This window comes from Vulpes vulpes, chromosome 1 (assembly GCF_048418805.1).
Source record: "Vulpes vulpes isolate BD-2025 chromosome 1, VulVul3, whole genome shotgun sequence".
Lineage (NCBI taxonomy): Eukaryota > Metazoa > Chordata > Mammalia > Carnivora > Canidae > Vulpes > Vulpes vulpes.
The window spans coordinates 183395914-183420701 of NC_132780.1; the positions used below are offsets into that span (position 1 = coordinate 183395914).

General features: G+C 36.4%; 1 protein-coding gene across 10 annotated transcripts in view; it reads left to right on the top strand.

Moving 5' to 3' along the window:
• FUT9 (fucosyltransferase 9) overlaps positions 1 to 24788 on the top strand; it is a 203790-nt gene that overhangs the window by 166128 nt on the left and 12874 nt on the right. For 5 of the 10 annotated variants that reach the window (XM_072737565.1, XM_072737618.1, XM_072737611.1 and 2 more), the window contains one exon: positions 7389 to 7542. The exons of the other annotated variants lie outside the window; for them this stretch is intronic. In XM_072737565.1, the coding sequence (XP_072593666.1) occupies positions 7467 to 7542 (76 nt within the window). In that variant the 5' untranslated portion in view covers positions 7389 to 7466. The remainder of the gene's footprint in view (positions 1 to 7388; positions 7543 to 24788) is intronic. 10 annotated transcript variants of the gene reach the window in all.

Sequence of the window (24788 nt, forward strand, 5' to 3'; positions counted from 1 at the left end):
TTTTCTCCGGATCATTGAGGAGCTGGATCCCACTTGTCATTCAAGATAATAATAGATATAGATATCTAGATATAGATATACTAGATATCCCTTGACTTATGTAGGCACTAGTCATTCTGTAGTACTGAATTTTATTTTCTTCAAACAACTTGTTTTCATTGATACTGGCTCATTTACTTGTCTTTATTGTATTGTCTGCCACTCCCCCACTAAAATGTTAGCTGCATGAGAGAAGAAATCTTGTCTATCTTCCTTAGCTGTTGTATCAACAGCAACTTGAGTAGCCCTCAAGATAAGTTAGGAACAGATCATATTTATTGAATGAATTGATGAGTCTACCACATATAACCACATGTTCTTACCTCTCTCTTGGTGGGAGATGGGACTTGTCCTTCTCTCAAAGTCTGTGTGTTCACTAGAGGCTTCCTTGACTAAACTCTTGCTTATTTAAAATCTATTCAATAAAAACAAAAGAAAAAAATGATGAATATTTTACGTGATAAAATACTTTTGCATCTGCCTTGTAAAGTTATGAATTTGTCAAGAGAGAACACCTGGTCTTTTATACTTACAATATGATAATTTAACATGTAAATCCTACAGATTTTCTTTTGTTTTCTTTAATACTATTTAATGAGATCTATCATCTGATGGCATTGTTAAGAGTTTTGAGTTTTTAAATAAATGTGATTGCCACATTTTTGTCATTTAAAATGTCTTTTAAAAAATCATTTGCATAACAAAATAGTTAATAATTTATTTGTTTGGATTGTTGTGTAGTTTTTCTAAAGAGAAATGTGAGATTTTATTCTGTGAATCAAGACTGAGGAAAACACAAGGAATGTTCTTAGAACTTCTTAAATGAGGGATTTCCTCCTGTGGTTGAGGCAGAAAGTATGGCATCCTGTGGCCCCAATAAATCTCTTACCTGCTTTTAAAGTCATAGACAACAACTCAGCCCACTTTAAAGATGCACAAGCCACACATTAGGGGTTGAAGTAAAGGAGATGTGATTGGGTAAGTGCAAACTCTTCACCACTCCAGAAACAACTCAGATTGTGTCCTAGCGATCACAGTTTTGTACACAAGGAGCAGCAAGCTATTATGAAGAGATGTTAAAGCAACTTAGATTGCTATTAAAGAAAAGATAGCTGAGGGTTGTTAATAACTGGTTTCAAGAATATAAAAAGCTCTGTAAAAAGGTTGACCAGATGTTTTCCATCTACATGGAGACAGAATCACAGTAAATGGTTGCAAATTACAACAAGAAAGATGTAAATTATACCTAAAAAAGCTTCTCCACTGGAGAAGGCTATTGAAATGGAACAGTCCTGTTTCACCAGTTACGTATAAAATTACTGAGAGGCAGAGGTTAAACAAGGCTGACCACTACATATTAACAAGATATACATATTATAATCTTATTTTTCCTCTTTTATCATTATACCTTTATTTGACACCGGGAAAAAAAAATGGTAGAGTGAACACAGGAAGTATGGCTAAGTTAAAAAATTTGAAAAAAATGAAAATGAATGGGGAAGATGAGAAGCATTCACAGAAAATAATGTGTGAATAATAGGAAATTCAAAGACTTCTATACTTGCCCACTTCTGAAGTCCTGAACAAATTATTTAGGAAACATCCGAAACAAAAGCTCCTTGAAATTGAATGCAAACCATTTTATACACATGCTTTGTTTTTCTTTCTTTTTCTTTCTTTCCTTCTTTCTTTCTTTCTTTCTTTCTTTCTTTCTTTCTTTCTTCTTTCTTCTTTCTTCTTTCTTTCTTTTTTTTTTTTTCCTTGTAAGGCAGTTTAAAGTGTTCCTCTATTCCAGAGGGGTAGTTGACTCCGAAATGTTTCGGTGTCTTACACAAGATACTTCAGGGGACTAATTCAGTTATGTTGCTGTGCCTTAACAATTAGGTGTTAGCTAGTTTGCAGGACATTTTCCTAAGAACTGGATTTTGAGAAAATGTCTCAGCCAGTATATCAAGACTCTTTTAGGAACTATTTAAAGCTAAAGGAAAGTCCTTTTGGCTCCCACTTCCCTAAGGCTATAGTTTAGGAGATAAATCTTGGAGCTCATCAATGAGAAAAAAAAATGGTGCCTCTCCAAGGCCAAGGCCCATCACCTTCTCAGCTAGCACATTCAGCTCTGCCTCTATTAAGGAGAGGTGAGGGGCTGTATTTTCATTTCTTCTCTGCCTCACTCTCACCTTCTGTCTCAGCTAAGTACATTCCAAATACTATGTTGCCTGCTAAGAAATATGGTCACTTTGAAAGAAGCAGAGAAAACTTAACATAAGCTCAGTCATCGACTCTGTGGCTAGCAGTGATGGTTATTTACATACGTGTCTTGGGCGTGCAGTTTCATGTAGATTTAACTGGCAGTAAAGATTTAACTAGCAGTAAAGAGAAAGCAATAAAGTAGCTTAAAGCTACTTGGTCTTTTTACCTGAGTCATCAAATATTAAGAAAAATAAATTAATGCACACTATTTGTTAAAACAAGTTGTACCTGATGCTTTAAACTAGGAAGTTACATACTTCTGTAGGGGGCCAAATAGTAAGTATTTTGGGCTTTGTGGGCCAAAGGATCTCTGCCACTGCTGTTCAGTTCTGTCATTGTTGCACAAAAGTAGCCATTGACAATACCTATGGATGGGTGTGTCTGTTTTCCAGTAAAATTTTATTTACAAAAATAGGCTATGGCTATGACTAGAGTTGGCTACTGGGCATATAGTTTGTCAGCCCTTGAGTGAAACGGTCCATTTTGGTCATTTTTTTTAAAGATTTTATTTTATTTGAGAGAGAGAGAGCATGAGGGAGCAAGATGGGGTGGGAGGGTGGGAGGGCGGGGGCCAGAGGGAAAGGGAGAAGCAGACTCCTCGCTGAGCAGGGACTTTGATGTGGGGCTTGATCCCAGGACCCTGGGATCATGACCTGAGCTGAAGGCATACGCTTCACCAATTGAGCCACTCAGGTACCCCCCCACACACCCTTTGGTCATTTTAATTTTTTTATTCTCTCAGGTATTCTCTTCTTTCATCTGCTTTTCTCCAAACCTCAGATAAAGCCCAAGAGAAAGAAGGAAACCGTCTTCCAGTCTGACATCTTCCAACCTCAGATGCATGCTTTTTGTCTACCTGCTTCTGGTCTGCTCTCCTGGTTTACGTTTGAGCCTAGAAGAACTGTGATCCGGGACTTCCCAGTAAGGACACTCAGTGTTGCTGTGTGCCTGTTCTGGGTTCCCCCCAGCTTCTTTGGCGCTGTAACCTTGCTGGGGTCTGGCGTGGCTGGTCACTCAGGCTCCTATGGCTTTTAAGAGGTCTTCCTACCTCCCTCTGTTTTTAATATTACACTTATTTGTCTGGCACTTCCTACTCAGACCAAGGTCCAGAGAGCACCTCTCAGTCTTAGATCTTGGTATTTTAAAAAAGGGAATAAAGGCATTTGAAAAATCTTCTCTCAAAATAGTAAGTGAGCTCGCATCTTATACTATATGTCAGAAGCTGAAAATTACATTCTCCTTTCCCTTTTTATTTTGGCTCCAATGTATCCTAACTTACCCACTCCACTTCACCCCAGGATAGGCTAGCCTCAGATAAAGGGCATGCATTCAAAGTCCAAACAGGAAAATGTGTACATAGTTTTCAAACCATTAGTCTGTTACACGTTACCTTCTGTATCTTCACAGCAATCCTAGGTGTTGTTATTCCCATTTAGAGATGAAAAAAACATAGTTCAGATGATATGCTAAAGTTTTCACAGCTAGTGCATAAGAGAACAGGAGGTTACACCTGTCTCTGATCCACTCCCTGTTCACATTCAACCGCAGTTCCTGAAAGATGCAGAAACCTAATGGTGAAGAGCATGGGTCTGATTTCTGGCCCTAAAGCCACCAAATATCGGTTCCAACCATCTTAACAAATTCAAGAATTCTCAGCCATTGCTTAAAATCATTGGGATTAAATGAGACAATGATAGTAACGGCTCTTTCATCTAGTCCTGTCTGCCTGGCAGGCAGTTTCTAAACACTCAATGATCTCATTTAATTCTCAAAACCATCCTAGGAACACCTGGGTGGCTCAGTGGTTGAGCATCTGCCTTTAGCTCCAGTCGTGATCTCGGCATCCTCTGATCGAGTCCTGCATCAGGCAACCTGCAGAAAGCCTGCTTGTCCCTCTGCCTATGTCTCTGTCTCTCTCTGTGTCTCTCGTGAATAAATAAATAAAATCTATAAAATAATAATAATAATTCTCAAAATCACCCTATAAGGTAAATATTAAAATTATTCCTATCTTATAGATAGTGTATAATAAAATCCTCAGTATAGAATCTACCATAGTGTGACAGAGAGTAACACTTAGAGAGTAACTCTTAGGGGAGCTTGGTTAAGCATCTGCTCTCAACTCTGGTCATGATCCCAGGGTCTTGGGATCAAGCTCCTCCCGCCTCAACAAGGCTCCCTGCTCAGCAGGAAGTCTGCTTCTGTTTCTGCCCTTCCCCCTGCTCGTGTGCTCGCGCTCTCTCTCTCTTTCTCTCACATACACACGCACACTCTCTCCCTCAAATAAATAGAATCTTTAATAAATATATAAATACTCTCTTCTTACAACCACACCCATAAGAAACATTTAGACAGAAATCTTTACCCAGAGCAGAAGCAATTCTTGATAGGCAGCCTTTGTTTGCTTATAATATGGGTCAGGGTGAGGGATCCTCCCATTTTTAAAAGGACTAAAAGAGTATCAGACTTAAGAACAAACTTCTGGGGACACCTGAGTGCCTCAGTCCATTAAACCTCCAACTCTTGGTTTCAGCTCAGGTCATGATCTCAGGGTAGTGAGACTAAGCCCCCAGTGGAGGGCCCCTACCAGGTTCCATCCTCTACTGCAAAGTCTGCTTGGGATTCTTTCCCTCTCTCTCTGCCCTTCCCCTTGTTTGTGCACGCAGGAGCTCTTTCTCTCCCTCTCTCAAATAAATAAAGAAATCTTTAACAAGAACAAACTTCTGTGTCCACCTACGCTACCATTTGGCTTGGGTCCCCTTGCTACCCAATCTCCCTGGCTTCAGGTGTCTAGGACACAATGCAGTGTCCTGAAGGAGAAAGCAGTAAAAGAATGTGTACCAGCATGACCAAGACAAGCTGCTGGTTCCATTCAATACCCAGGCAAGACTTCTCTTTTCAATTTACATTTCTATTAGAGTTATTTTAATTTTAATCCACTTCATGTGATTTGGGGCTATTTTTCATTTTGAATTCTTACTATCACAGCTTCCTCATCTCATGAAGAGAAGAGACATTGTATTATGGGAAGCCTTGAACTGGAAGTCAAATATGTGGCTTAAAATTCCTATTGTGTCACTAAATGTGTAGTATTAGTGATAATTTGACTTTTACATATCTATTTCATAACTCTATCAAGCCATAAATTGAGACTGTCAAATTAGATTATCACAAGGATGCCACCCAGCTAAAAATTGTTTCCTAATTATTTTCTATTGCCTGAAACATAAATGCTCACAAATCTCTTCATCTTTAGTCAATGTAAGTCTTGCAAATATTGCCACTGTCAACCACCTGACAATCATTAATTTAGGAGACTAACTCCAAGCCTTGAATAATGCCATCGTTTTTAGACATAATTATTTATGAATCTCAATTTCTCATTCAATTTATTATTAAACTGAAACATAAATGGAAATAATATGAACTATAATATCTAAGGGTTTCCTAGCCCTATCAGTATGTTAATCATTTAGTATAATAAAAAGTAAACAAGCATCAATCTCTCTTCTCACTGCTTCTCAAAGCAGATGATTTAGCTTTTGAACTGTGCTTATGTTTGCTTCACATCAAGGTCTTTTGTCAGCAATTCATGGAATCATATTTAAACATTATATATATTTTTTTGCTTTAAGGATCTCATTTATATTTAGATTTCACAGAGTTGCTATATACCAAAACAAAACTTTTACAGTTTCCCTAGCTTTGGGATTTCTAAAGCATGAGTCTTCTTTCATACCATGAGGAGCAGAAAACAACTGTCTTAAAAGCATTGAAATTGTTATGGTTGGAAATTTCCAGATATTGGAAGGTTGAGGATCATCATCTCATAATGCATATGACCAAAGAAATTTTGTTCTTTTCTCTCCAAAGAAAGAAAAAGCCATAAGTTCTTAAAAATTTGCTTGAACATTCATTCAGTCATTTATTTATTCACTTACACATTTAGGAGATATTTATGCCTCCCATGTACCTGAAACTGTGTTAGGTAACTATAATAGAATGTCAAAATAAATTTGGTTCATGCTTCTGTGAAACTTAGGGATTGTTGTCTTATTTTGCTACTTGTTTTTCTGGCTTTTGAGTTCTTTAAGGGGGCTTACATATATTTGCTATAACACCCATTTATAACACTGTGTCATAAGCATAGAAATTTCAAAAATATTTAATGATCATTTGTTATATACAAAAGTTTGAGTTAGTTTGCTGGCTGTAGAAAAATAATGGAATTTCAATACACAAGAAAAATGAAAATTAAGAATGAAAATGATTGAAAAATCACTTACTCCCAAAGAGAACACCTGAAAAATATGTTTTCAGAAATTGAAGGTCAAAGAGGGGCAAAGCACATCAGAGAAAATGAGTTTCTTAATCTCATGGAGCCAGATTTGCCCATTGAGCATACAGTTTATGACAAAATAATTGTCCGGTAATTACTCTAAAAGATGGAACAAAATCAAATTAAAATGAAGCAAATTGCCTTTTGCATTGTGGCCAATGACAAGTAGTGACACATTCACACTGCTGCAAAATAGCATTTTGCTTTTTCTGAGAAGTGACTGGTTGCTGAGTGGTTGACTAGGTTATTCCATGTAAAAAAAAAAGTCTCCTACAACTCTGTCTCTCAGTGGAAGTATGAAGTTTCTGACTGCTACTGCCACTGTGGCAATTTCATATTCAGTAATGAAAGATACTTCTGAAGCCGTATACACGTATACACATATACACGTATACACGTATGTGTAGCAAATATCACAGCTGCTAATTCTGGAACACTTGCTATGTGCCAAGGACTGTTCCAGGTAATTTACATGTATCAATTAATCTTACATGCACAAATCTGGCAGGTAAGTATTCTTATTTTTCAGATGAATAACTAAGACATGGAGAGATTGAAGATGTTGCCTGATAGTTTCATAGAGAGCCAAGTGTAGATTCTGGATTGAAAATCAGGCACTCAGTGTCCAGAGCAGGTGTTCTCAGTTATAAAACAATGTGCCATGTGTCATTCCGCATAGTCCAGAAGCCAGTCGATGCTCCTCTTTTTCATATTTTTTATTTTTATTTATTTTTTAAGATTGTATTTATTTATTTGACAGAGGGAGAGCAAGAGAACACAAGGAGGGGGAGCAACAGAGCAGAGGGAGAAGCAGACTCCCCGCTGAACAGGGAGCCCGATGTGGGGCTCTATCCCAGGACCCTGGGATCATGACCTGAGCCGAAGGCAGAAGCTTAACCGACTGAGCCACCCAGGTGCCCCAATATTTTTTAAAAATAAAACCTAGTACTTATTTCACATAGCATCAAAGTAAAAAACAAGTTTGCATCTGATGAACACAGTGTGAGTGAATGAGTTGTTATGTTTGTAACTACTACATGTGGACTAATTTAAGTTGGGAGAGAGACAAATGGATAACATTGAAGAAGATCTGCTGGTGGCTTGGATGCCAAAAGGGAAGACATTCAGATTTGTGCCTGTGCTTTTCATGCTAAAAAAAAAATGGTTCAGTCACTATACCTAGAGATAATCAGTCCCATTAACATATCCACACAGGTAACTGAATGGTAAGTTCATTCATCAGGAAGAGGGATATGACATTTTGTTGCTTTCCTTTATACAAGAAGTATTTATTGAGCAATACAATAAGAGCTGCGACAGACATTCACAGAAAGAGGGCTATGGAAATGTGTAAGACTTTGGTGAGGAAGTACATTATTAGTCCACTAGAACTGCTATAATAAAATACCACACACTGGGTGGCTAAAACAGCAGAAATTTATTTTCTCACAAATCTGGAGGCTGGCATTACACGAGTAAGGTGTCAGCAGGGTAGTGTCTGGTGAGAGCTCTCCCCATGGGTTGCAGAAGGCCACCTTCTAGCTGTGTCCTCACATGACCTAGTGGATTTGCAGTGGCAGGGGGAAAGAGCCAGGTCTCTGATGTCTCTTCTAAGGACACTAATCCTATCAGTTCGGAGTCCCACCCTTATGTCCTCATTTAACTGTAATGAATTCCTTAGAGGCTTCATCTCCTAAAACACTAGGGATTAAGGCTTTGAAATATAGATTTGGGGAGGATATGAACTTTTAGTCCATAACAGGAGGTAATGTTGCATCTAATTCCTTTAAGGATAAATGAATAAAACTAGATCCAGGGAAGTTACAGAAGAACAAAATCAGAGGCAGTTACTATTCCCCCTCGGCTACTGTTATGTTTTATAAAGTACGTTATGCAATGAAATGTTAATATATTTGAAAATCTTGATGCCATGGGCAATTCTGGGAAAATACAAATGACCGAAATTAACTCAAGTCATATAAAAAAATCAAATACATGAATAAAAGAAATTGGAAAAGTTATCAATGTAATATTGTACAATAATATAAAAAAGACAAGGGTCAGAACCACTTGGTTTCAAATCAAAAAAGATATTCCTAATATTACAACCTTATCAATAATACGATGTGCTCCATAAAATAAATAAATGACATTGTTTAACATTTGTTTTACATTTACAACTTGTTAGGAATTATGCAATGCTTTGTATTATTTCATCTAACTTTTTAGGGAAAAAACAAGGGAAAAAAATCAAGTGTAGGAGAAAGCAACTTCCTTAACATATAAATAGTATCTTGGAATGCCTGGATGGCTCATCCAGTTGAGTGTCCAGACTCTTGGTTTTGCCTCAGATCATGATTTCAGGGTCCTGAGATGGAGCCCAGTGTTGGGCTCTGCACAGCAGGGAGTCCGCTTAAAGATTCCCTTCCTCTGTCCCTCCCCACACTCCCACATTTGCACACACTTGTTTTCTCTCACTCTCTCTCTCTCTCATTCTCTCTCTCTCAAATAAATAAATAAATCTTTAAAAAAATAATATTCTGATAAATGACCAGAAGTGAGAGAGTTCTTACAAGTAGAAATGTGCAAAAGATGCCAATCATAATTTCTATTTAATAATATTCCAAAAATTCTAAGCCACAAAAATATATTTTACCTATTAAAAATTGTAAAGAAAAACATTATTTACAAAGGCTATGCATATGTATCTTAAAGACTCAATAAAATCAACACAAATTTTTTAAGTTAATAGGAGTTCTGTAAAGTGTTTCAATAAAATATGAAAATGCAAAATCATTAGTTTTGATCTATTTCAGACATAATCAGTCCAGAAGAGAGGGAAGAAAGATGCTCTACACAATAGCGGAAGACAATTAAAACATGAAATATCTCAGAAAAAATGAATATTTTATATATGTAAGACACCATCAAATTTTACTCTGGGATCAGAATGATTTTAATACAACAGCAGAGTCCATTTTCACTGAGAAAAATAAATACTTTTGGTATGCCACTGTTTCAATTACTTTAAATAAACATAATGAAATATTTCTTCAAAAGACTAGTCAGATGTTTTTTAGGATGTACTTGACAAAAATAATTCTAATGTTATCTCAAAGAATAAACAAGTGATATACAATTGAAGAAAATAATTATAAGTGGGGAAACTAATATAAACAATTTAAAACATGCTACAACACTACAATCAACAGATAGATGAACAGAAAGGAATAGATACCTTTGAGATAAACTTAGACATATACCAGACCTGAATTTTTTTTTTTAAGAGAAAGAGAGAGATGTAAGTAACGGGAGGGGGCAGAAAGAGAGAGAGAATCTCAAGTAGGCTCCACACCCAGTAGGGAGCCTGATAGCAGGCTCAAATCTTTCAATCCTGAGATCACGACCTAGCAGAAATCAAGTCAGATACTTAACTGACTGAGCCACCCAGACATCCCATGAAATTGTTTGATAAATAAACTATAATAAAGGAATGTGCAAAGGAAAGATTATGCAATAAATATCATTGGGAATGATTAGCTGGGTATTTGAAAAATATATTCACTTGTTCCTTACCATGTATCAAGTATGAAGATAATCCCAAAGAATTATAAATTCTAATATAAAACCATGTGCAATTAAAACCTAGAATAGCATATTGATTTGACTAATCTTTAGTTTTGAAACACTTTCTAAGTATAAATACAAAGAGAAGCAAAGGAGGAAAGAGATATATATTTGACTACATAAAATTTAATAACTGTGTATTAAAAATGCCAAAGGGAAATCAAAAGACAATCTACCAAAAACTTTGAAATATGAAATTGAAAAGATATTGTCATTGAAACATATAAATGATAAAAATTCTTCCAATTTAGGGGCTTCTGGGTGGCTCAGTCCATTGAACCTCTACTTTCAGCTTAGGTCATGATCTCAGGCTCTTTGGACTCCCTGCTCAGCCAAGAGTCTGCCTCTCCCTCTCCCATTGCTCCTCCCCACCCCTTGATGTGGTCTCTCTCTCTCTCAAATAAATAAAGAAAATCTTTTTTAAAAAAAGTTCTTCCAAGTTAAGTTACACAGTAAAAGCAACTTGGAAAACAGACAAATCCACAATCCTTTTAGCATAAATATGAGTAGCCAACAAATATAAGCTTACATCACTAGTCATCAGAGAAAAGTGAATTAAATGAAAATTTAACAAATTATATATTCCTTATCAAATGCAAAATAAGCACATATAGCTATATTCTAATAAGAACTCTACTTTTTTTAGGAAATAAGTGTGTTCTTATGTCTTTTTAAATGATATATGGCTTTGAAATTATTCATACTCTTTTTTTTTTAAATGTTATTTTTTTTATTATTATTATTATTTATTTACGAGAGTCACAGAGAGAGAGAGAGAGAGGCAGAGACACAGGCAGAGGGAGAAGCAGGCTCCATGCACCGGGAGCCCGATGTGGGATTCGATCCCGGGTCTCCAGGATCGCGCCCTGGGCCAAAGGCAGGCGCCAAACCGCTGCGCCACCCAGGGATCCCTATTCATACTCTTTTATCACATTTTCTTCTGTCTGTAAATTAATCCTAAGGAGATAATCAGAAAAATAGTAATAGATTCACTGTATAAATTGCATATTGTGGTAATATTTGTATTAGAAGAGTGAAAAAAGTATTTATGACCAATAATAAGTAAATAGTGAATAAATTAACATATATTCAAATGTTGAAAGCTTATCCAGCCATTAAAAACCAGGTTTTTTGGGCTGCCTGGGTTGCTCAGTGGTTTAGCGCCACCTTCGGTCCAGGGTGTGATCTCGGGATCCGGGATCAAGTCCCAAGTCAGGCTCCCTGCATGGGGCCTGCTTCTCCCTTGGCCTGTGTCTCTGCCTCTCTCTGTGTGTGTGTCCCTTTGAATAAATAAATGAAACCTTTAGGAAAAAAAAAATCAAGTTTTTTTCAGGGCTCCTGAGTAGCTTAGTGAGTTAAGCATCCAATTCTTTTTTGGCTCAAGTCATGATCGAGCCTCCTCCCCTCATAACTGCCTTCCCCTGGTCAAGCACTCTGTCGACCCCCATGGGGCTCCCATTAAGCTTGGAGCCTGTTTAAGATTCTCTCCCTCTTCCTCTACTCCTCACCACCCCCACCCCTCCCACAAGAAAAATCAACTTTTTTCTTGGTGATATGAGCAAACACTCACAAATTAAAGTTAGGTTAAAAAATTTAAAAAGCAGGAGAAAAAATTATTTAAATCTATTAGTTCTCACTATTGTGTAAAAACATAGCATACACTTGATAATTTAAACTAAAGAGGTGAATAATAACTAAATAGATCTCTGCAATAAAGGGAAAAAGAAAGACACAAGATATTGTTACTATTTCTGTGAATTGCTTTATAGACTGCTTCCATTTATCATGTTTGTGTATCTTCAAAATTGTATAGTACACATTAAGTTAATACAAAGAATCAGGCACCATATGAAACTCATTTTTATCAGAGATTGTGCCTAGTATCAAACTACCAATATTTTAAGAATGCAATCAGTCAGGAAATATCCTAGTAATCTCCATAAGCCCTCCTTTTTGCATCATATCTGGTCTATGGTCTAGAATAATAGAAGCCCCCAATGTCACCTCATAGAGTAGGGAACATTTAAATAGTAAAACATCTTTATTTTATACTTAATAGAGTTGTATAGTTTATGTGACACTCTCTAGGGAGCCATGCCTCATAAATCCATCCAAGTTTAGGTTTGTTTACAATAAGCAATCCTCAACCAAGAATATCTTCCTCAAAGTATTTCATAGATAACAAATCTCCCTTCCAATAAATGTGATTATTCTGGTGGCCTGGAGGTCAAGTTATCATTGTTTACAAGGACATTGAACCAGGTTACCTGCCTTCTTAACCTCCCACTCCCCAGGAGCATCTCCCTGGTAATCAGGAAGGATCACAGGCTAGCTGCTTAACCTTCCTCCCCAATATTGTTTTAAAATAAAACATTTTCGAAAGAGAGAAATTTAAAAAAAAAGAAAAAGAAAAAAAAAGAGTCACAGCATTTACTATGAATTGGAAGAAAATAAGACCGTATCAGTGATAACAGTTAGTGGTTCATTATAATAATCCAGAAAATAAGTGAAGCAGTCTTAAACAATGAAGTAACAGTAGATAGAGAAGGTGAGTGAGATTTAATAAATACTACAGCATTTCAATAAGTGTAGTAATTGACTAGATGTTGGGTAAGGGAGTTGAAGGAATAAATAATGATTTCTAGTCAGAAGCTTAGGTAGGTGGTGTATGAATGATGTGGCTATTTGTGAAGAGTAAAGAAAACAGAGGAGCAGTGTTTTGGGGGGTTGAGATTCTTTAATAGAAGACTAGAGAACTGTAGTTATATTTAAATTCTAATGAAAAGCAACCATTAGAGACAGAGAAAATGAAGATTAGGAAAAAAAATCAGGGATAATAAATGGAATGAGGTCATGTAACTTATTTAGATTCCAGAATTAATGAGGAGGAATCAACTTTCAATGATGGGACACTTGTCTTTTCCAATGTGGTAGGAGGAGAGAACAGAAGGCTATTCTCTGTTGATGTATTTTCTTTTCATTTTCTCTACTATGTTCACCAAATATGGTGCTTTATTCTGAGTATTCAACTACTTGGTGAACTGAATATTAAAGATTATTTATTAGGAATGAAATCAGAATAGAAATGCTAGATGACCCCTGAGAAGGTTTCATTCGGGCTATGGAGAAAGAAGCTAATGGGGCCAGCTGAGGAATGGTGATTCAATGGAAGTCCTCCCTGCCACCACCACCTCCCCACCAAGGATTGGAGCATTTATATCTTAAATTCAAGAGTTTTTCACTCTTGCATTTTTTAAACAAATTTATTTATTTGCTTGAGAGACAGAGAGAGCAAAAGTGAGGAGAAGGAACAGAGGAAGAGGGAAAACCAGGCTTCCCACTGAACAGGGAGCCCGACATGGGACTCCCAGAACCCTAGAATCATGACCTGAGCCAAAGGCAGACACTTAACCAATTGAGCCACCCAGGCACCCCTACTCTTGCATTTTTTTCACTTCTGAATACCTCCTTTCTACCTTTCTTCTAATAATATCATCTTTTTTAAGTATCTTAATCAGTTCATTTTCAGATTACTCAGCTGCAAGTTGATTAAACTTGCTTCTTTCCTACAGATCACTTTAGCTACACTTTAATCATAGTGTTTCTTAGGCTGTTGATTTCTTAGTGGTTTATCCTTGCTATTTTAGTTCTTACTGACCTATTCTCTTATTGTAGATTTAACTTGAAGTTTCAGAAGCTTCTTATTAACTACAGTGATGTATTTTTATTTAATCCCAGTAAAGCCAGTGCTAATTAGTTTCTCATGAGTTCAAAAGATGATCAGCCTGTAAAATTTGCTCTGATCCAGAAACTGTTGTCATGGCAATGCCCCGTCTAATACAAGGCTTGCCTCTATAGGTAGATATATTCTTTTATTATAGCAATCTTCTTAGTATCTATTAACATCTTTTGATGCACATGATGGTGTGTTGTTTTTATTTTCATTTTTGCTTTTGCAACTTGAAAAGCAAGAATTTTAGCGTTAGAGAAAGCATGTAGGAAAGAACCAAGGAGCATAAAGCAGTTTGTTTCTCATGGATTTATTTCCTTCCCTTGTAAACTGCACTAAACCCTCTCCAGTTAGCTACCTGATAGAAGACCAGAAATTAAGGGAAATGTTCTGGGCAAGATATTGTGAGTGTATTGGTATATTCAAAGCTGCTAGAGTCAGTGACAGAGTTTGATTCAAATAGTCAGTCTTCCAGATGTATTAGGAACCCAGAAATTCTGGTACCCAGAGGGTTAGAGGTCAGGGGATGGCTAGGTTTGAGATTCTAGGCCTACATATTCGGTGGTAGGAGCAGAAGGGAGACCACATTGACTGGATTCTCAGACTAGCCAAATGAGGAAGGGCGAGCCAAGTCTGTTGGTGGTGACTGTTGCTGCCAGACAGGTTTGGGTCCATATGAAACTCTCTCCCAGGGCCTTTTATAAAAGCAATTGAAGGACACTTTGAAGAGATAATTGGTAGTAAGACTGATGAAGGTCAAACAATCATAATATGATCATTAAAAGCGTAGGACCTTATGTAGTAGCCTGCTGGGAAACAGGGAATATGTAACATAAAGCTTATAGAAAAGAAATTATTTATTTTATCTGAAGTAATGGTTAAATACTTATAAATCCTTTTAAAAATGTTAACTGATGACATTATGTGCACAAACACTGGGATATAACTGAAATTTTTATTGAAATAATTCTTTTTCTCTACCTTTATTGTTTTTAGGCAACCTGGCTCTTTGAGGTTAGTTAATTTTCAAAGCTGACTCAACAAAGCAGCACATAAGGAATTCACCTGAAGGAGAATGTGGCTATCAGAAATACAACTATCAGGGTGGCCTGGCTGTCAATTATTCTTTATATTCCTGGAATTGCTTTATAAACAGCCTAATCATAAAACAAAGCTAGACTCCTCCCTGCTCTGAGTCATCCCTCTGCACTCTCTTGGGGACAGGAGAATTATCTAAAACTCCTAGTTTTCTGGTTCTGGCCATTAATTTCCAGAATAAGAGTGGAGATGAAGTGTTGGTGATCTAGTTTATTCTAATGAGCATATGACTTCAGAGCAGTATATATCATAAAATAAATCCTAAATCCTATAATTCGCAGAAATCTTTGCAATTGTAACCTGGAATTCTCAATTCTTAACATGTATTTTTAGAACAACACGTTTTGGAGTCAAGCCACTAGTGTCCACATCTTGATTTATCACTTACTGTACGGCATGAGACAAATAGATAGGCATCAGTTTCCTCATCTATAAAATGAATATAATTATAGTGTGTATTTACCGGTCATTATGGATTTAAGAGAATTAATATTTGTTAGGTGCTTAGAATCATGCTTGGCATATAGAAAGTGATATATATTTCTTTTTTAAATGATCAAAAAGAAAGACATTTTTCCTGAAAATGAAATGATAAAATCTATATAAAAATCTTAGCCTGGTGCCTAGAACATTGCAAATGCTGGATAATTGTTAACTACTTGGTCACTCAAAAAAACATTCATTGAAAGCAAGGATATACCAGGTCTGACTAGACACTAGGGACTGAAGAAAACACCCAATGTCTATCATATGAGCCTAGGTATAGTCAAACAGAGGCAACAACACTAATCAAATATACAAACACAGGGACACTAACTACTATAGTAAGTGTTTTGTAAAGATGACAGATAGTACTATGAGACCTGTACGCAGAGCTTTGGTTTAGTGTGTGCGTGTAGAGGGGTGGGTGTTGGTAGGTTGTCAGGAATCCTTTCATAAGCAACTGCCAGTGGAACAGAGAGCTGAAAAATGAAAAGGGGAAATCAACAAAGAGTGGAGGGAAATGGGTCCAGGGAGAAGGAAGAGCGGGTACAATGACTCCATCACTACGAGAGGGCCAACCATGGCCATGCAGGGAATGCAGAAGGGACTTTGACATGCACGGAGGTTGGAGGCAGAGGCAAGATCCCCATCATCCGGGACTGTTTAAACTACATTAAAACTTTTTCTTTCTTTCTTTTTTTTCTTTTTTTTTTTTTTTACTTTATCTTAAAAGTAATTGAAATTCATTGAAGTACCTAAGCAGTGTGGTCCGTGATTTGAAAAGAAGATTCCACTGCAGGGATTCTTGAACCTTTTGTATTTCAGAATCACTTAGAAGAGTTTTAAAATGGATTGCTGGGCTGCAGTCCAGTTTCTGATTCCTTATATCTAGGTCAGGAGGGAGAATCACACTTCTAACAAGATCCCAGGCAATGCTGATGCTGTTGCTGCTGGCCTGGGGACCACATTTTTAGAACCACCAGTCTACTGCATCGTGAAATCAATTGAATGGATCAAAAGTGAGTGCCAGATGTACCACTGAGAAAGGAAGGTCAGCCATCTAGACAAGAGGTGATAGATTTTGGACTCAGTGAAGTAGAAAGAAGTCAGCTAATCTAAGGAATATTTAGGAGGCATAATTGGTACTAGGTAGGATATAGATTTGAAGGACAGGGAGATGTCAGGAAAAAGCTCCTGGGTTAATTACTCTACTTTGTCATCTGGAAGGAAAAAAGTCTCATCTTTAGGATTGGGAATGGAAGTAATATATCAACTCAAAATTAGAGGTTTTTATTTTTTTTAAGGCTCCCTTGACCTTCATTGGCTGGCTGATATGGGCTACAAACTGACAATAATAATAGAAAGCACTGATGCTGATGGCCAAATTATGACAGAATATTGGCCTCAAGGAATGCCAGAAAGCATGTTCTAGGAAGCTGCCAAAGAGCACCCTGGCCCTGCCTGTGGTATTCCCTCTGGGAAGGTAGCACACGAGCCAAGTTACACTTGGGCTCAGTGTCAGATCTTGTTGCTCTCACTGCAGCTGAAGCAAGTAAATAAAGCTTCTAAAATGAGTAAAGACAGTGACTGAGAACTAGTGATTATGAGTAGAAAGAGAAAAAAGCAGGTAAAAGATCAAACTATAAAAGGTTAATCTCTGAGTTGGAAAGAAATTTCAAAGACAGTGAATGTAGAAACTGTTCAAGATGAAGAAGCTCACAATGCAGGAAAAGAGTCAGTTGGCACACCAAAGGAAACAAATGTGAGACAAAAATGAAAAGGGGAAAAAAGGGGAGACTTTTTTTTAGTATTTTAGAGGTAATATCCCTAAAGATCAAACCACTGCAGAAATAAGTCAGGGAATCCTAATATGTGCTAGGGTGCATTCTGAGGAATATTCTGGAAAAGCATAAGTGGCAAAAAACAAAACAAAACAAAAACTGGCATATTTTGGTAACAGCCTCTCCAGTGTTTGGAGGAAATAAAAGAGGCTCACCCTTGGAAATACTGGAGATAATACCCAAAGGTCTTTGAGAAAGGTTCACAAACAAGAATTTGATAGCATTCCAGAGATCAGCTAGTGTCTTCTTGCCAAAAAGTAAATGGCATCTCTCCCAAAGACAGAAGGCATTTGGCTCAGGATGTAATGGGGAGAATTGTGGGAAGTCAGAGCAGGAATGCCCATGAGAAAGGTTCAGTGGAATGTGAAGTGTCAAGAGAATCTTTGAGAATGAAGAAATGAATATGTAAAGTTTTACAGTACCTTGAGGCAGAATATAATTTGGTATCAAGTATTGAGAGTATAAGACATTTTTATTCTTGTAAAGGATCTTAGCATTAAAGTCACAGGAAGAAGTAAAAGCAAAACAAAATAATACCAAAAACAACCCCAAAACTAAATAAACCTGGGCAATTCAAATTATGAACATTCAGGGTATGAACATTCAGGGTAGTAATCAGAAGACTTTTGCAGATACCACCTACCAGCCAAGACCTAAATTCTGGGTGAAGCCTATGGCTTAACATAAAAGGAAGAGATGTGTTTGCTGTTTTGAGAATTTATATACAGTTTTTTAATACATATAATCATGGGCATATTTTGAAAGATTCAAGGTATGTAATTCATAACCTACAGGAAGAAAAAAAGAGGAGATAAAATAGTTGGGTTTTTGTTTGCTTGCTTATTACTTGGTTAGGATTTGTTTTGTTGTGGATGTTTGCTTGGATTTGTTTGTTTCAAGTAATAAAAACAATTATAATTAACATAGACAAAAAGAAAAATGATTACAAGTTTATGGAGTAGCTCTTAAAACTGAAGGAATATCTGAAGAACCAAACCCTGGCAGGGAGGATCCCAAGCAGCTCCTTGGGTGCAGGTAATAGAGTTTACATAATTGTCTCATGAAGGAACCCCACTGTGATTAATCAGCTCCAAAATTTTTCCCTCCAGACCTTTTCATTCAAGTTTCCAAGCCCCAGAGACAGAGTTTAAATGATCTGGATCATCTGCCCAACACTGGTTAGGAAAGAAGGAAATATTCTCTACAATCCCAAAGATTGCACACAGGAGGAGGAAGTTGATATCTCAATAGGAAATTGGGGCATTATTATCAGAAGAAGGGAGAGCGATCCAGACAATAAAAACCAACAAATATCTGCTATGGAATCCTTTAAATATAACATGCTCATAGAGTAACTTTTTGTAAAAAGGGTAATTCAATGAACTATTGAAAGACTATATTCGTTAGCTATTTTATATTATATATTTATCCAGAATTTATTAATAATGAGTTATGTTTTGAACTTAGAGGAAATTGTGTATATGTGTGTGTGTGCACATGTGGTTAGAAATGGTAATAATTTGCATAGATGTAAGAAGGTTTTATTATTCCAAAAGAATTTCAGCTATGGTGAGAGCTCTGATTCTTGACTATAACAAAGAGTAATAACATAACAGCAAACCCTAACGTTGTGCTTTCTCTGGTCCAGGCACCGTCAGAAGCATTTTATTAATTTTATTTAACAGTCACGATAAATGACAATCATTTTTTTTCTTAACTATTTCTAACTTTATCCACTTAATTTGTCAATGATTCATTTCTGGTCTTGAAGGCTGGACTGAACTGATATGAAGATCCCTAAGCGGATCCCAAGTTCTGTTCCTTTACATGGATGAAATGTCTTACCACTTCACGAATCATCTCATCGCGCACCCACACTGTGTACTACACAGTGACTGTCAAACATGTTGACTCACAACCTCCTAAGGGCACAGGAACACTCTATTCCAACCCCACATGCCTGCCACTGTGAGCCAGAGAGGTGGGTTGAAGAGTGAGGGGGTGGCTGCAATCTAGAAATAAAGCCCAACTATCTATCCTCTTTCATCTTTTAAGTTTTAGGCAGGTATTGAATTCTATCCTAAATATACCCCTGTTTCTTTCAGTGTAAAACACACATACACACACACACACCTGAAAAATTTTAAAGTAGAATTACCATTCCATGGAGAAGCCTCCTATTCTCTTTGGCTTCACATTTCTCTCCCTAATACCTTCAAGTGTATTTATGATTTGAGAATCACACTCGAACCTCTTCTATTCCAAGCTTCCTTCCAACCTTTACTTTTAGTGGAGCATATCTCTAAAGTGTGACACCGAAGGTAGTCTGTCTCTTTTTTTAAAAGGTTTTATTTATGTATTCATTAGAGACACAGAGTGGGAGACAGAAACATAGGCAGAGGGAGAGCAGGCTCCCCGCAGGACCATCCCAAGATCCATCCCAGGACCCCAGGGTCACAACCTGAGCTGAAGGCAGGCAGATGCTCACCCCTGAGCCACCCAGGTGCTCCTGAAGATAGTCTCTTAATGGAAAGCAGAACTGGAGGCACACTGAGTCCCATTAAGTTATACTTTTACCAAAGATTTTGTTAATTTTTTTAATAATAAATTTATTTTTATTGGTGTTTAATTTGCCAACATACAGAATAATACCCAGTGCTCATCCCATCAAGTGCTCCCAGATTTTGTTAATTTTTAATGCTAATGTCTTGATATTCTTTTATAGTACTCAAGACTACTAAAAATCATTAAGAAGTTTTAATTATACTATTTACTGTTATAATTTGCTTTGTCCTGTAAATTTATTGCTCTCTCTGGTGAAAGCTAAGGTGACAGTGCTGTGGGTCCTTTAAAAATAGGCTGTATCGATTAACAGTTCAAGATGTGTTGGGTCCAACTGAATTTTAGTTATGAGAAGTAGGTTTAAAGGTCCCTGTCAAGGGGTTGTCAATTAGGCTCCAAGAAGCAAACTGTCCTGACAGTTTCTGTACAAAGCAGGGGTTACTGAGTAACTGCCCCTACTGTTCAGTAATTGATCGGGACAGCCATGAAAAGCTGAGGAGAGGGGTGTGCAAGGGTTAACAAGAAGAACCTCAATACAAAATGTCCAGGAAGCAGAAAAACTGAGAGGCACACGGTGAAAGGAACAGTTTCTGCCTAGTGACCAATTTTTTTCTCATTTGGTAAAAAAAAAAAAAAAAAAAAACAGTCGTAGAATTGAAGTATTCTAGATAGATACCAACTCTGACATGTGACAAAGGAAGGCAGGCAAAACTAGGAGATTTTGCTCATTCAGTGGTAGACATATCTTGTTTGTCAACTGTGATGGTAGTTATTCCCTAAAGGTAGACATATTAAATGTACAAAGAAGGCAACTAAATACATATTTCTTCATTTATACTTGACTCATTTTTGCTTATCTAGTTACCAAGCATTTTATCTTGCACATAGTAGGGGATTCAGCAATCCACTCTTTCATTCATGCAACATAAATAGCATGTATTAAACACCTGCTGCATTCTGGTGATGAAGATAAAGCAGTGAAGAAACAAAGCCCTTCATAGAGCTTAATTCTGGTTATTACGTTCCCTAGCTGCAATAAGGAAAATCGGTGAACATAAAATGTAGTGATCATGACCCAAGCGAACTAGATAGCCAGGGTCTGTTTGAAAGTGTGCTTTGCCACTTCTGAACTGGGTGTCCCAGGGCAAGTTTCTTAACCATTGGAGGCCTCAGTTTCTTTATCAATAAAATGGGATTATAATGAGGCAGCATATGCGTGTGTGTACGTATCTATGTTAATGTAAGTGCTAAGATCAATGTTTGGCACTAATAAGTATCATGTAAGTGTCAGGTATTCTTGTTAAGGGAAATTTTTCTAAATTTAATGCATGGGTAAATAGTCCTCAGTTATAAAGGATGGAGGCCAGAGAAATCAAGACAATAAAACTTGAGGTGCCAAATGTACCTCAATAGACAATTGAGTTTGTATTATTTATTCAAGGAAGATTATAGAAGGCAAGCTAGTTACTTATATCTCTGGCCTTCAGTTTTTTTTCTTTTCTTTTCTTTTCTTTTCTTTTCTTCTTCTTCTTTTTTTTAAGATGTTATTTATTTGAGAGAGAGTGCGAGAGAGAGAGAGAGAGAGAGAGAGCAGGTGTGGGGGCACTGGGCTCAGTCACAAGACCCTGGGATCATAACCTGAGCCAAAGGCAGACACTTACCTGACTGAGCCACCCAAGCACCCCAGCCCTGAGTTTTTCCATCTGTAAAGAAGAGGTGACAAAAGACCTTCTCGATAGAGGTTCTAAGAGGATTAAAGGAAATGATGTGTGCAAAGTGCTTGGCACAAAATCTAGCTGAGAGTGAGCATTTACTAAACAGAGGCTGTTGAAGTTGTAACCTGATTATAATGAATTAACATCATTTATTTAGTTTTTGCAGTTGCGTTTCAATTCAAAAAGGACTTAAGGAAACTTTCAATGAGAACAGTTCTTTTTTTTTTTCCTTTTGAGAGAGGGAGAGAGTGTGCAAATGAGTGGGGAGCAAGGAAAAAGGGAGAGAGAGAATCTTAAGCAGGCTTCAGTCTCAGTGTGGAGCCCAACATAGGGCTTGATCTCACAACCTTGAGATCCTGACCAGAGCCAAAATCAAGTCAGATGCTTAACCGACTGAGCCACATAGGCATCCCATCAAGGAGAACATTTCTAAACAGTATTGAACATTGGTCTCAGTTCATTGCTCAACACTTCATTGCTCAGTCAAATCCTGTATATTAAGGTTAGTATTACTCCATTAAAAAAGAGATCCCTCCAGTGAATTTCCTCAGTCTGTAGATCCCAGAATCTAGAAAAAATTAAAGGATTGTCCAACTAATTAAATTTATAAAGTAGGATCAAATATACATGAACCTACATAAACCAACTTTTGAAATGTGTCATAATATATTTTAATACTCTTTATTGCTAAATGTTTGTATCTGTCTTCATAAGTGAAATAGACTTTTTTTTAACTTCTTATATTTTCTTTTGGTAATAGATTAACTGGCTTCATGTATGAGTTATACTTCTTTATTTTTCTGTTTTCTAGAATTGTTTTTAATGACAGTAGTCTTCTCTATTCATTGAACTATTGATATCACTCCTACAAAGCCATCTAGGTGTACTGTTTGTTTTCAGTTAACATTCATGAATTATACTTCACTGACTGGTATTTGTTTAATAAGAATTTCTTATTAAAATTGTCATTTTTCTATTTGTGCGGATAAAAAACCATTCATTTCATCAGTTTTTCAAATTCAAGAGCATAAAATTACTCCGTATAGTCATTTCCTATTTTTCCTGCTGCATAATCATTTGCTGTTTGTATAAACTGAATTTCTTTAGAAAATAAAATAAACTGAATTTCCTTTTTTTCTTGCTTATTCTTGCATGAGGTTTATCTTAGTATTTTTTCCAGTTTTATTGAGTCATAATTGACATATAACATTATATTAGCTTAAGGTGTACAACATAATGCTTTGACATATATATATATATATCAAAATGATTATTACAATAAGTTTAGTTAATTCATCACCTCACATAGTTACATGTGATGTTGCCAATTATCTCAAATTTCTGCTCTCAATTTCAATGATTTCAGTCCTTATCTTAATTTTTTACTTCTTATTTCTTTAGCTTTGGACTATTGTTCTTTGTCCAGCTTGTTCAGTTGACAATTTTGTTAATTTCTCCAAAACTATGCAAACCTGTAAATTCCCTTTAAATAAAGTACTGTTTCAGCCATATTCCATGAAAGTAGACATGATGTGCCATCAACATCATTTATTCTAAGGAGTTGAGATTTCTTTCATATTCCTTTCTATTTTCTCTGTAGCTTAGGGGTTAATTAATACTTTTTGAAAATATATGGTAGACACTTTTTTATTCTCCTTATGTTATTGACTGGACAGGCTGAAACTAACTTTGATGCTAAGTCACAGTCATTAAATCCAATAATTCTGTCCTGGGAGTGCTCCAGAATACAATATCCAGATTCTTTGGATTACAAAATCAAGGGAACTACATAAGGAATCTCTTATGCTTTAAGAAAAGCTACATAACAACAACAACAAAAAATGTGATTTTTAAAAAAATATTCACATAAATTTAGGTAATTAAAGAACAATTTCTCTCTTTTTTTCTGGAAGGAACTGCCTCATGTTTCTACACTAGCTTTTGATCAAGATTTAAAAACATCTTAATGAAAAAAAAACATCTTAATGAATCTGAAATTGATAGAGCGCATTATTTTGGTGAGAAGAATAATGGGTTTCAGAAGATCAGTAAGAATTTGATCAAAAGACAGTTTTGCAAACACATGTTTTATATTTGTGTTCATATTCATGAGAAAACATGAATGTCAAAGAGGAAAAACCCTGAAGACTCTTGTATTAAAAAAATTTAAAAACCTTGATTCATCTTTTTAATTGCAATATGCTATAAATCACAAAATCAATACTGTTCTCCCTGAAATATAATTTTCTTTTGAGAATCCATTTATCTTTATTATACTAATATTTTAATGCTAAGAAAAACTTTTTTTAATGCCCTGATACCACATAAGTGAGAATGTTTTTCTAATGCCACTAGAGCATTTTATTATCACAATCTAGCAGATCTTGGGTGTAGTAACAGATTAGTAAAAGTAAACAAGAAAAATTATAAGGAAAATAAAAAGAGGTTTTAATTTATCAAATTTTTGCATCAGAGTACTTACTAAAAAAAAGGAAAAAACACAAGTTGCTATTTTTTACAAGAGGACTATTGTAATGCATTTTTGACAGTGAAGATGAACTTACGCCAATAAACTAAAACAAAACTTTTTTCTTTAAAATGTTTGGTTTTCTAAAGAATTCCATCTGAACTGCAAAGTAATATTACAATCATAAAAAGTGCACTAGGAAATAAGTGATTATATAAACTGGGGAATGTTCACAAATCTGATATGGTTTCAAAGTTCTAAAAATTTTAGTCATAGCTTTGATGACGCTAGTCTTTGTGCCAGCTTTCTAGAAGCAAATAAAAATATCACAGATAAAGATGTCATTGGAAAAAAAATGCAACTCAGCTTGAAGGTAAGCTGGTCCACTCTTGACAAATTCTCCCTTACTATTTATAGAGTTCAGGGGAAAGTTCCTTTTAGAAACAGTTTCTTGGCTTAATAAAAGCTACGCTTCTCTCAATGGCTTAATAACACTACAGAGGGGACTCCTGGGTGGCTCAGCTAGTTAAGCATCTATCTTCAGCTCAGGTCATGATCCCGGAATCTCTGGATCCAGGGATCCTGGGATGGAGTCCCAGGAGCTCTATGTCCTTGGGGATCCCTGCTCAGCGGGAGT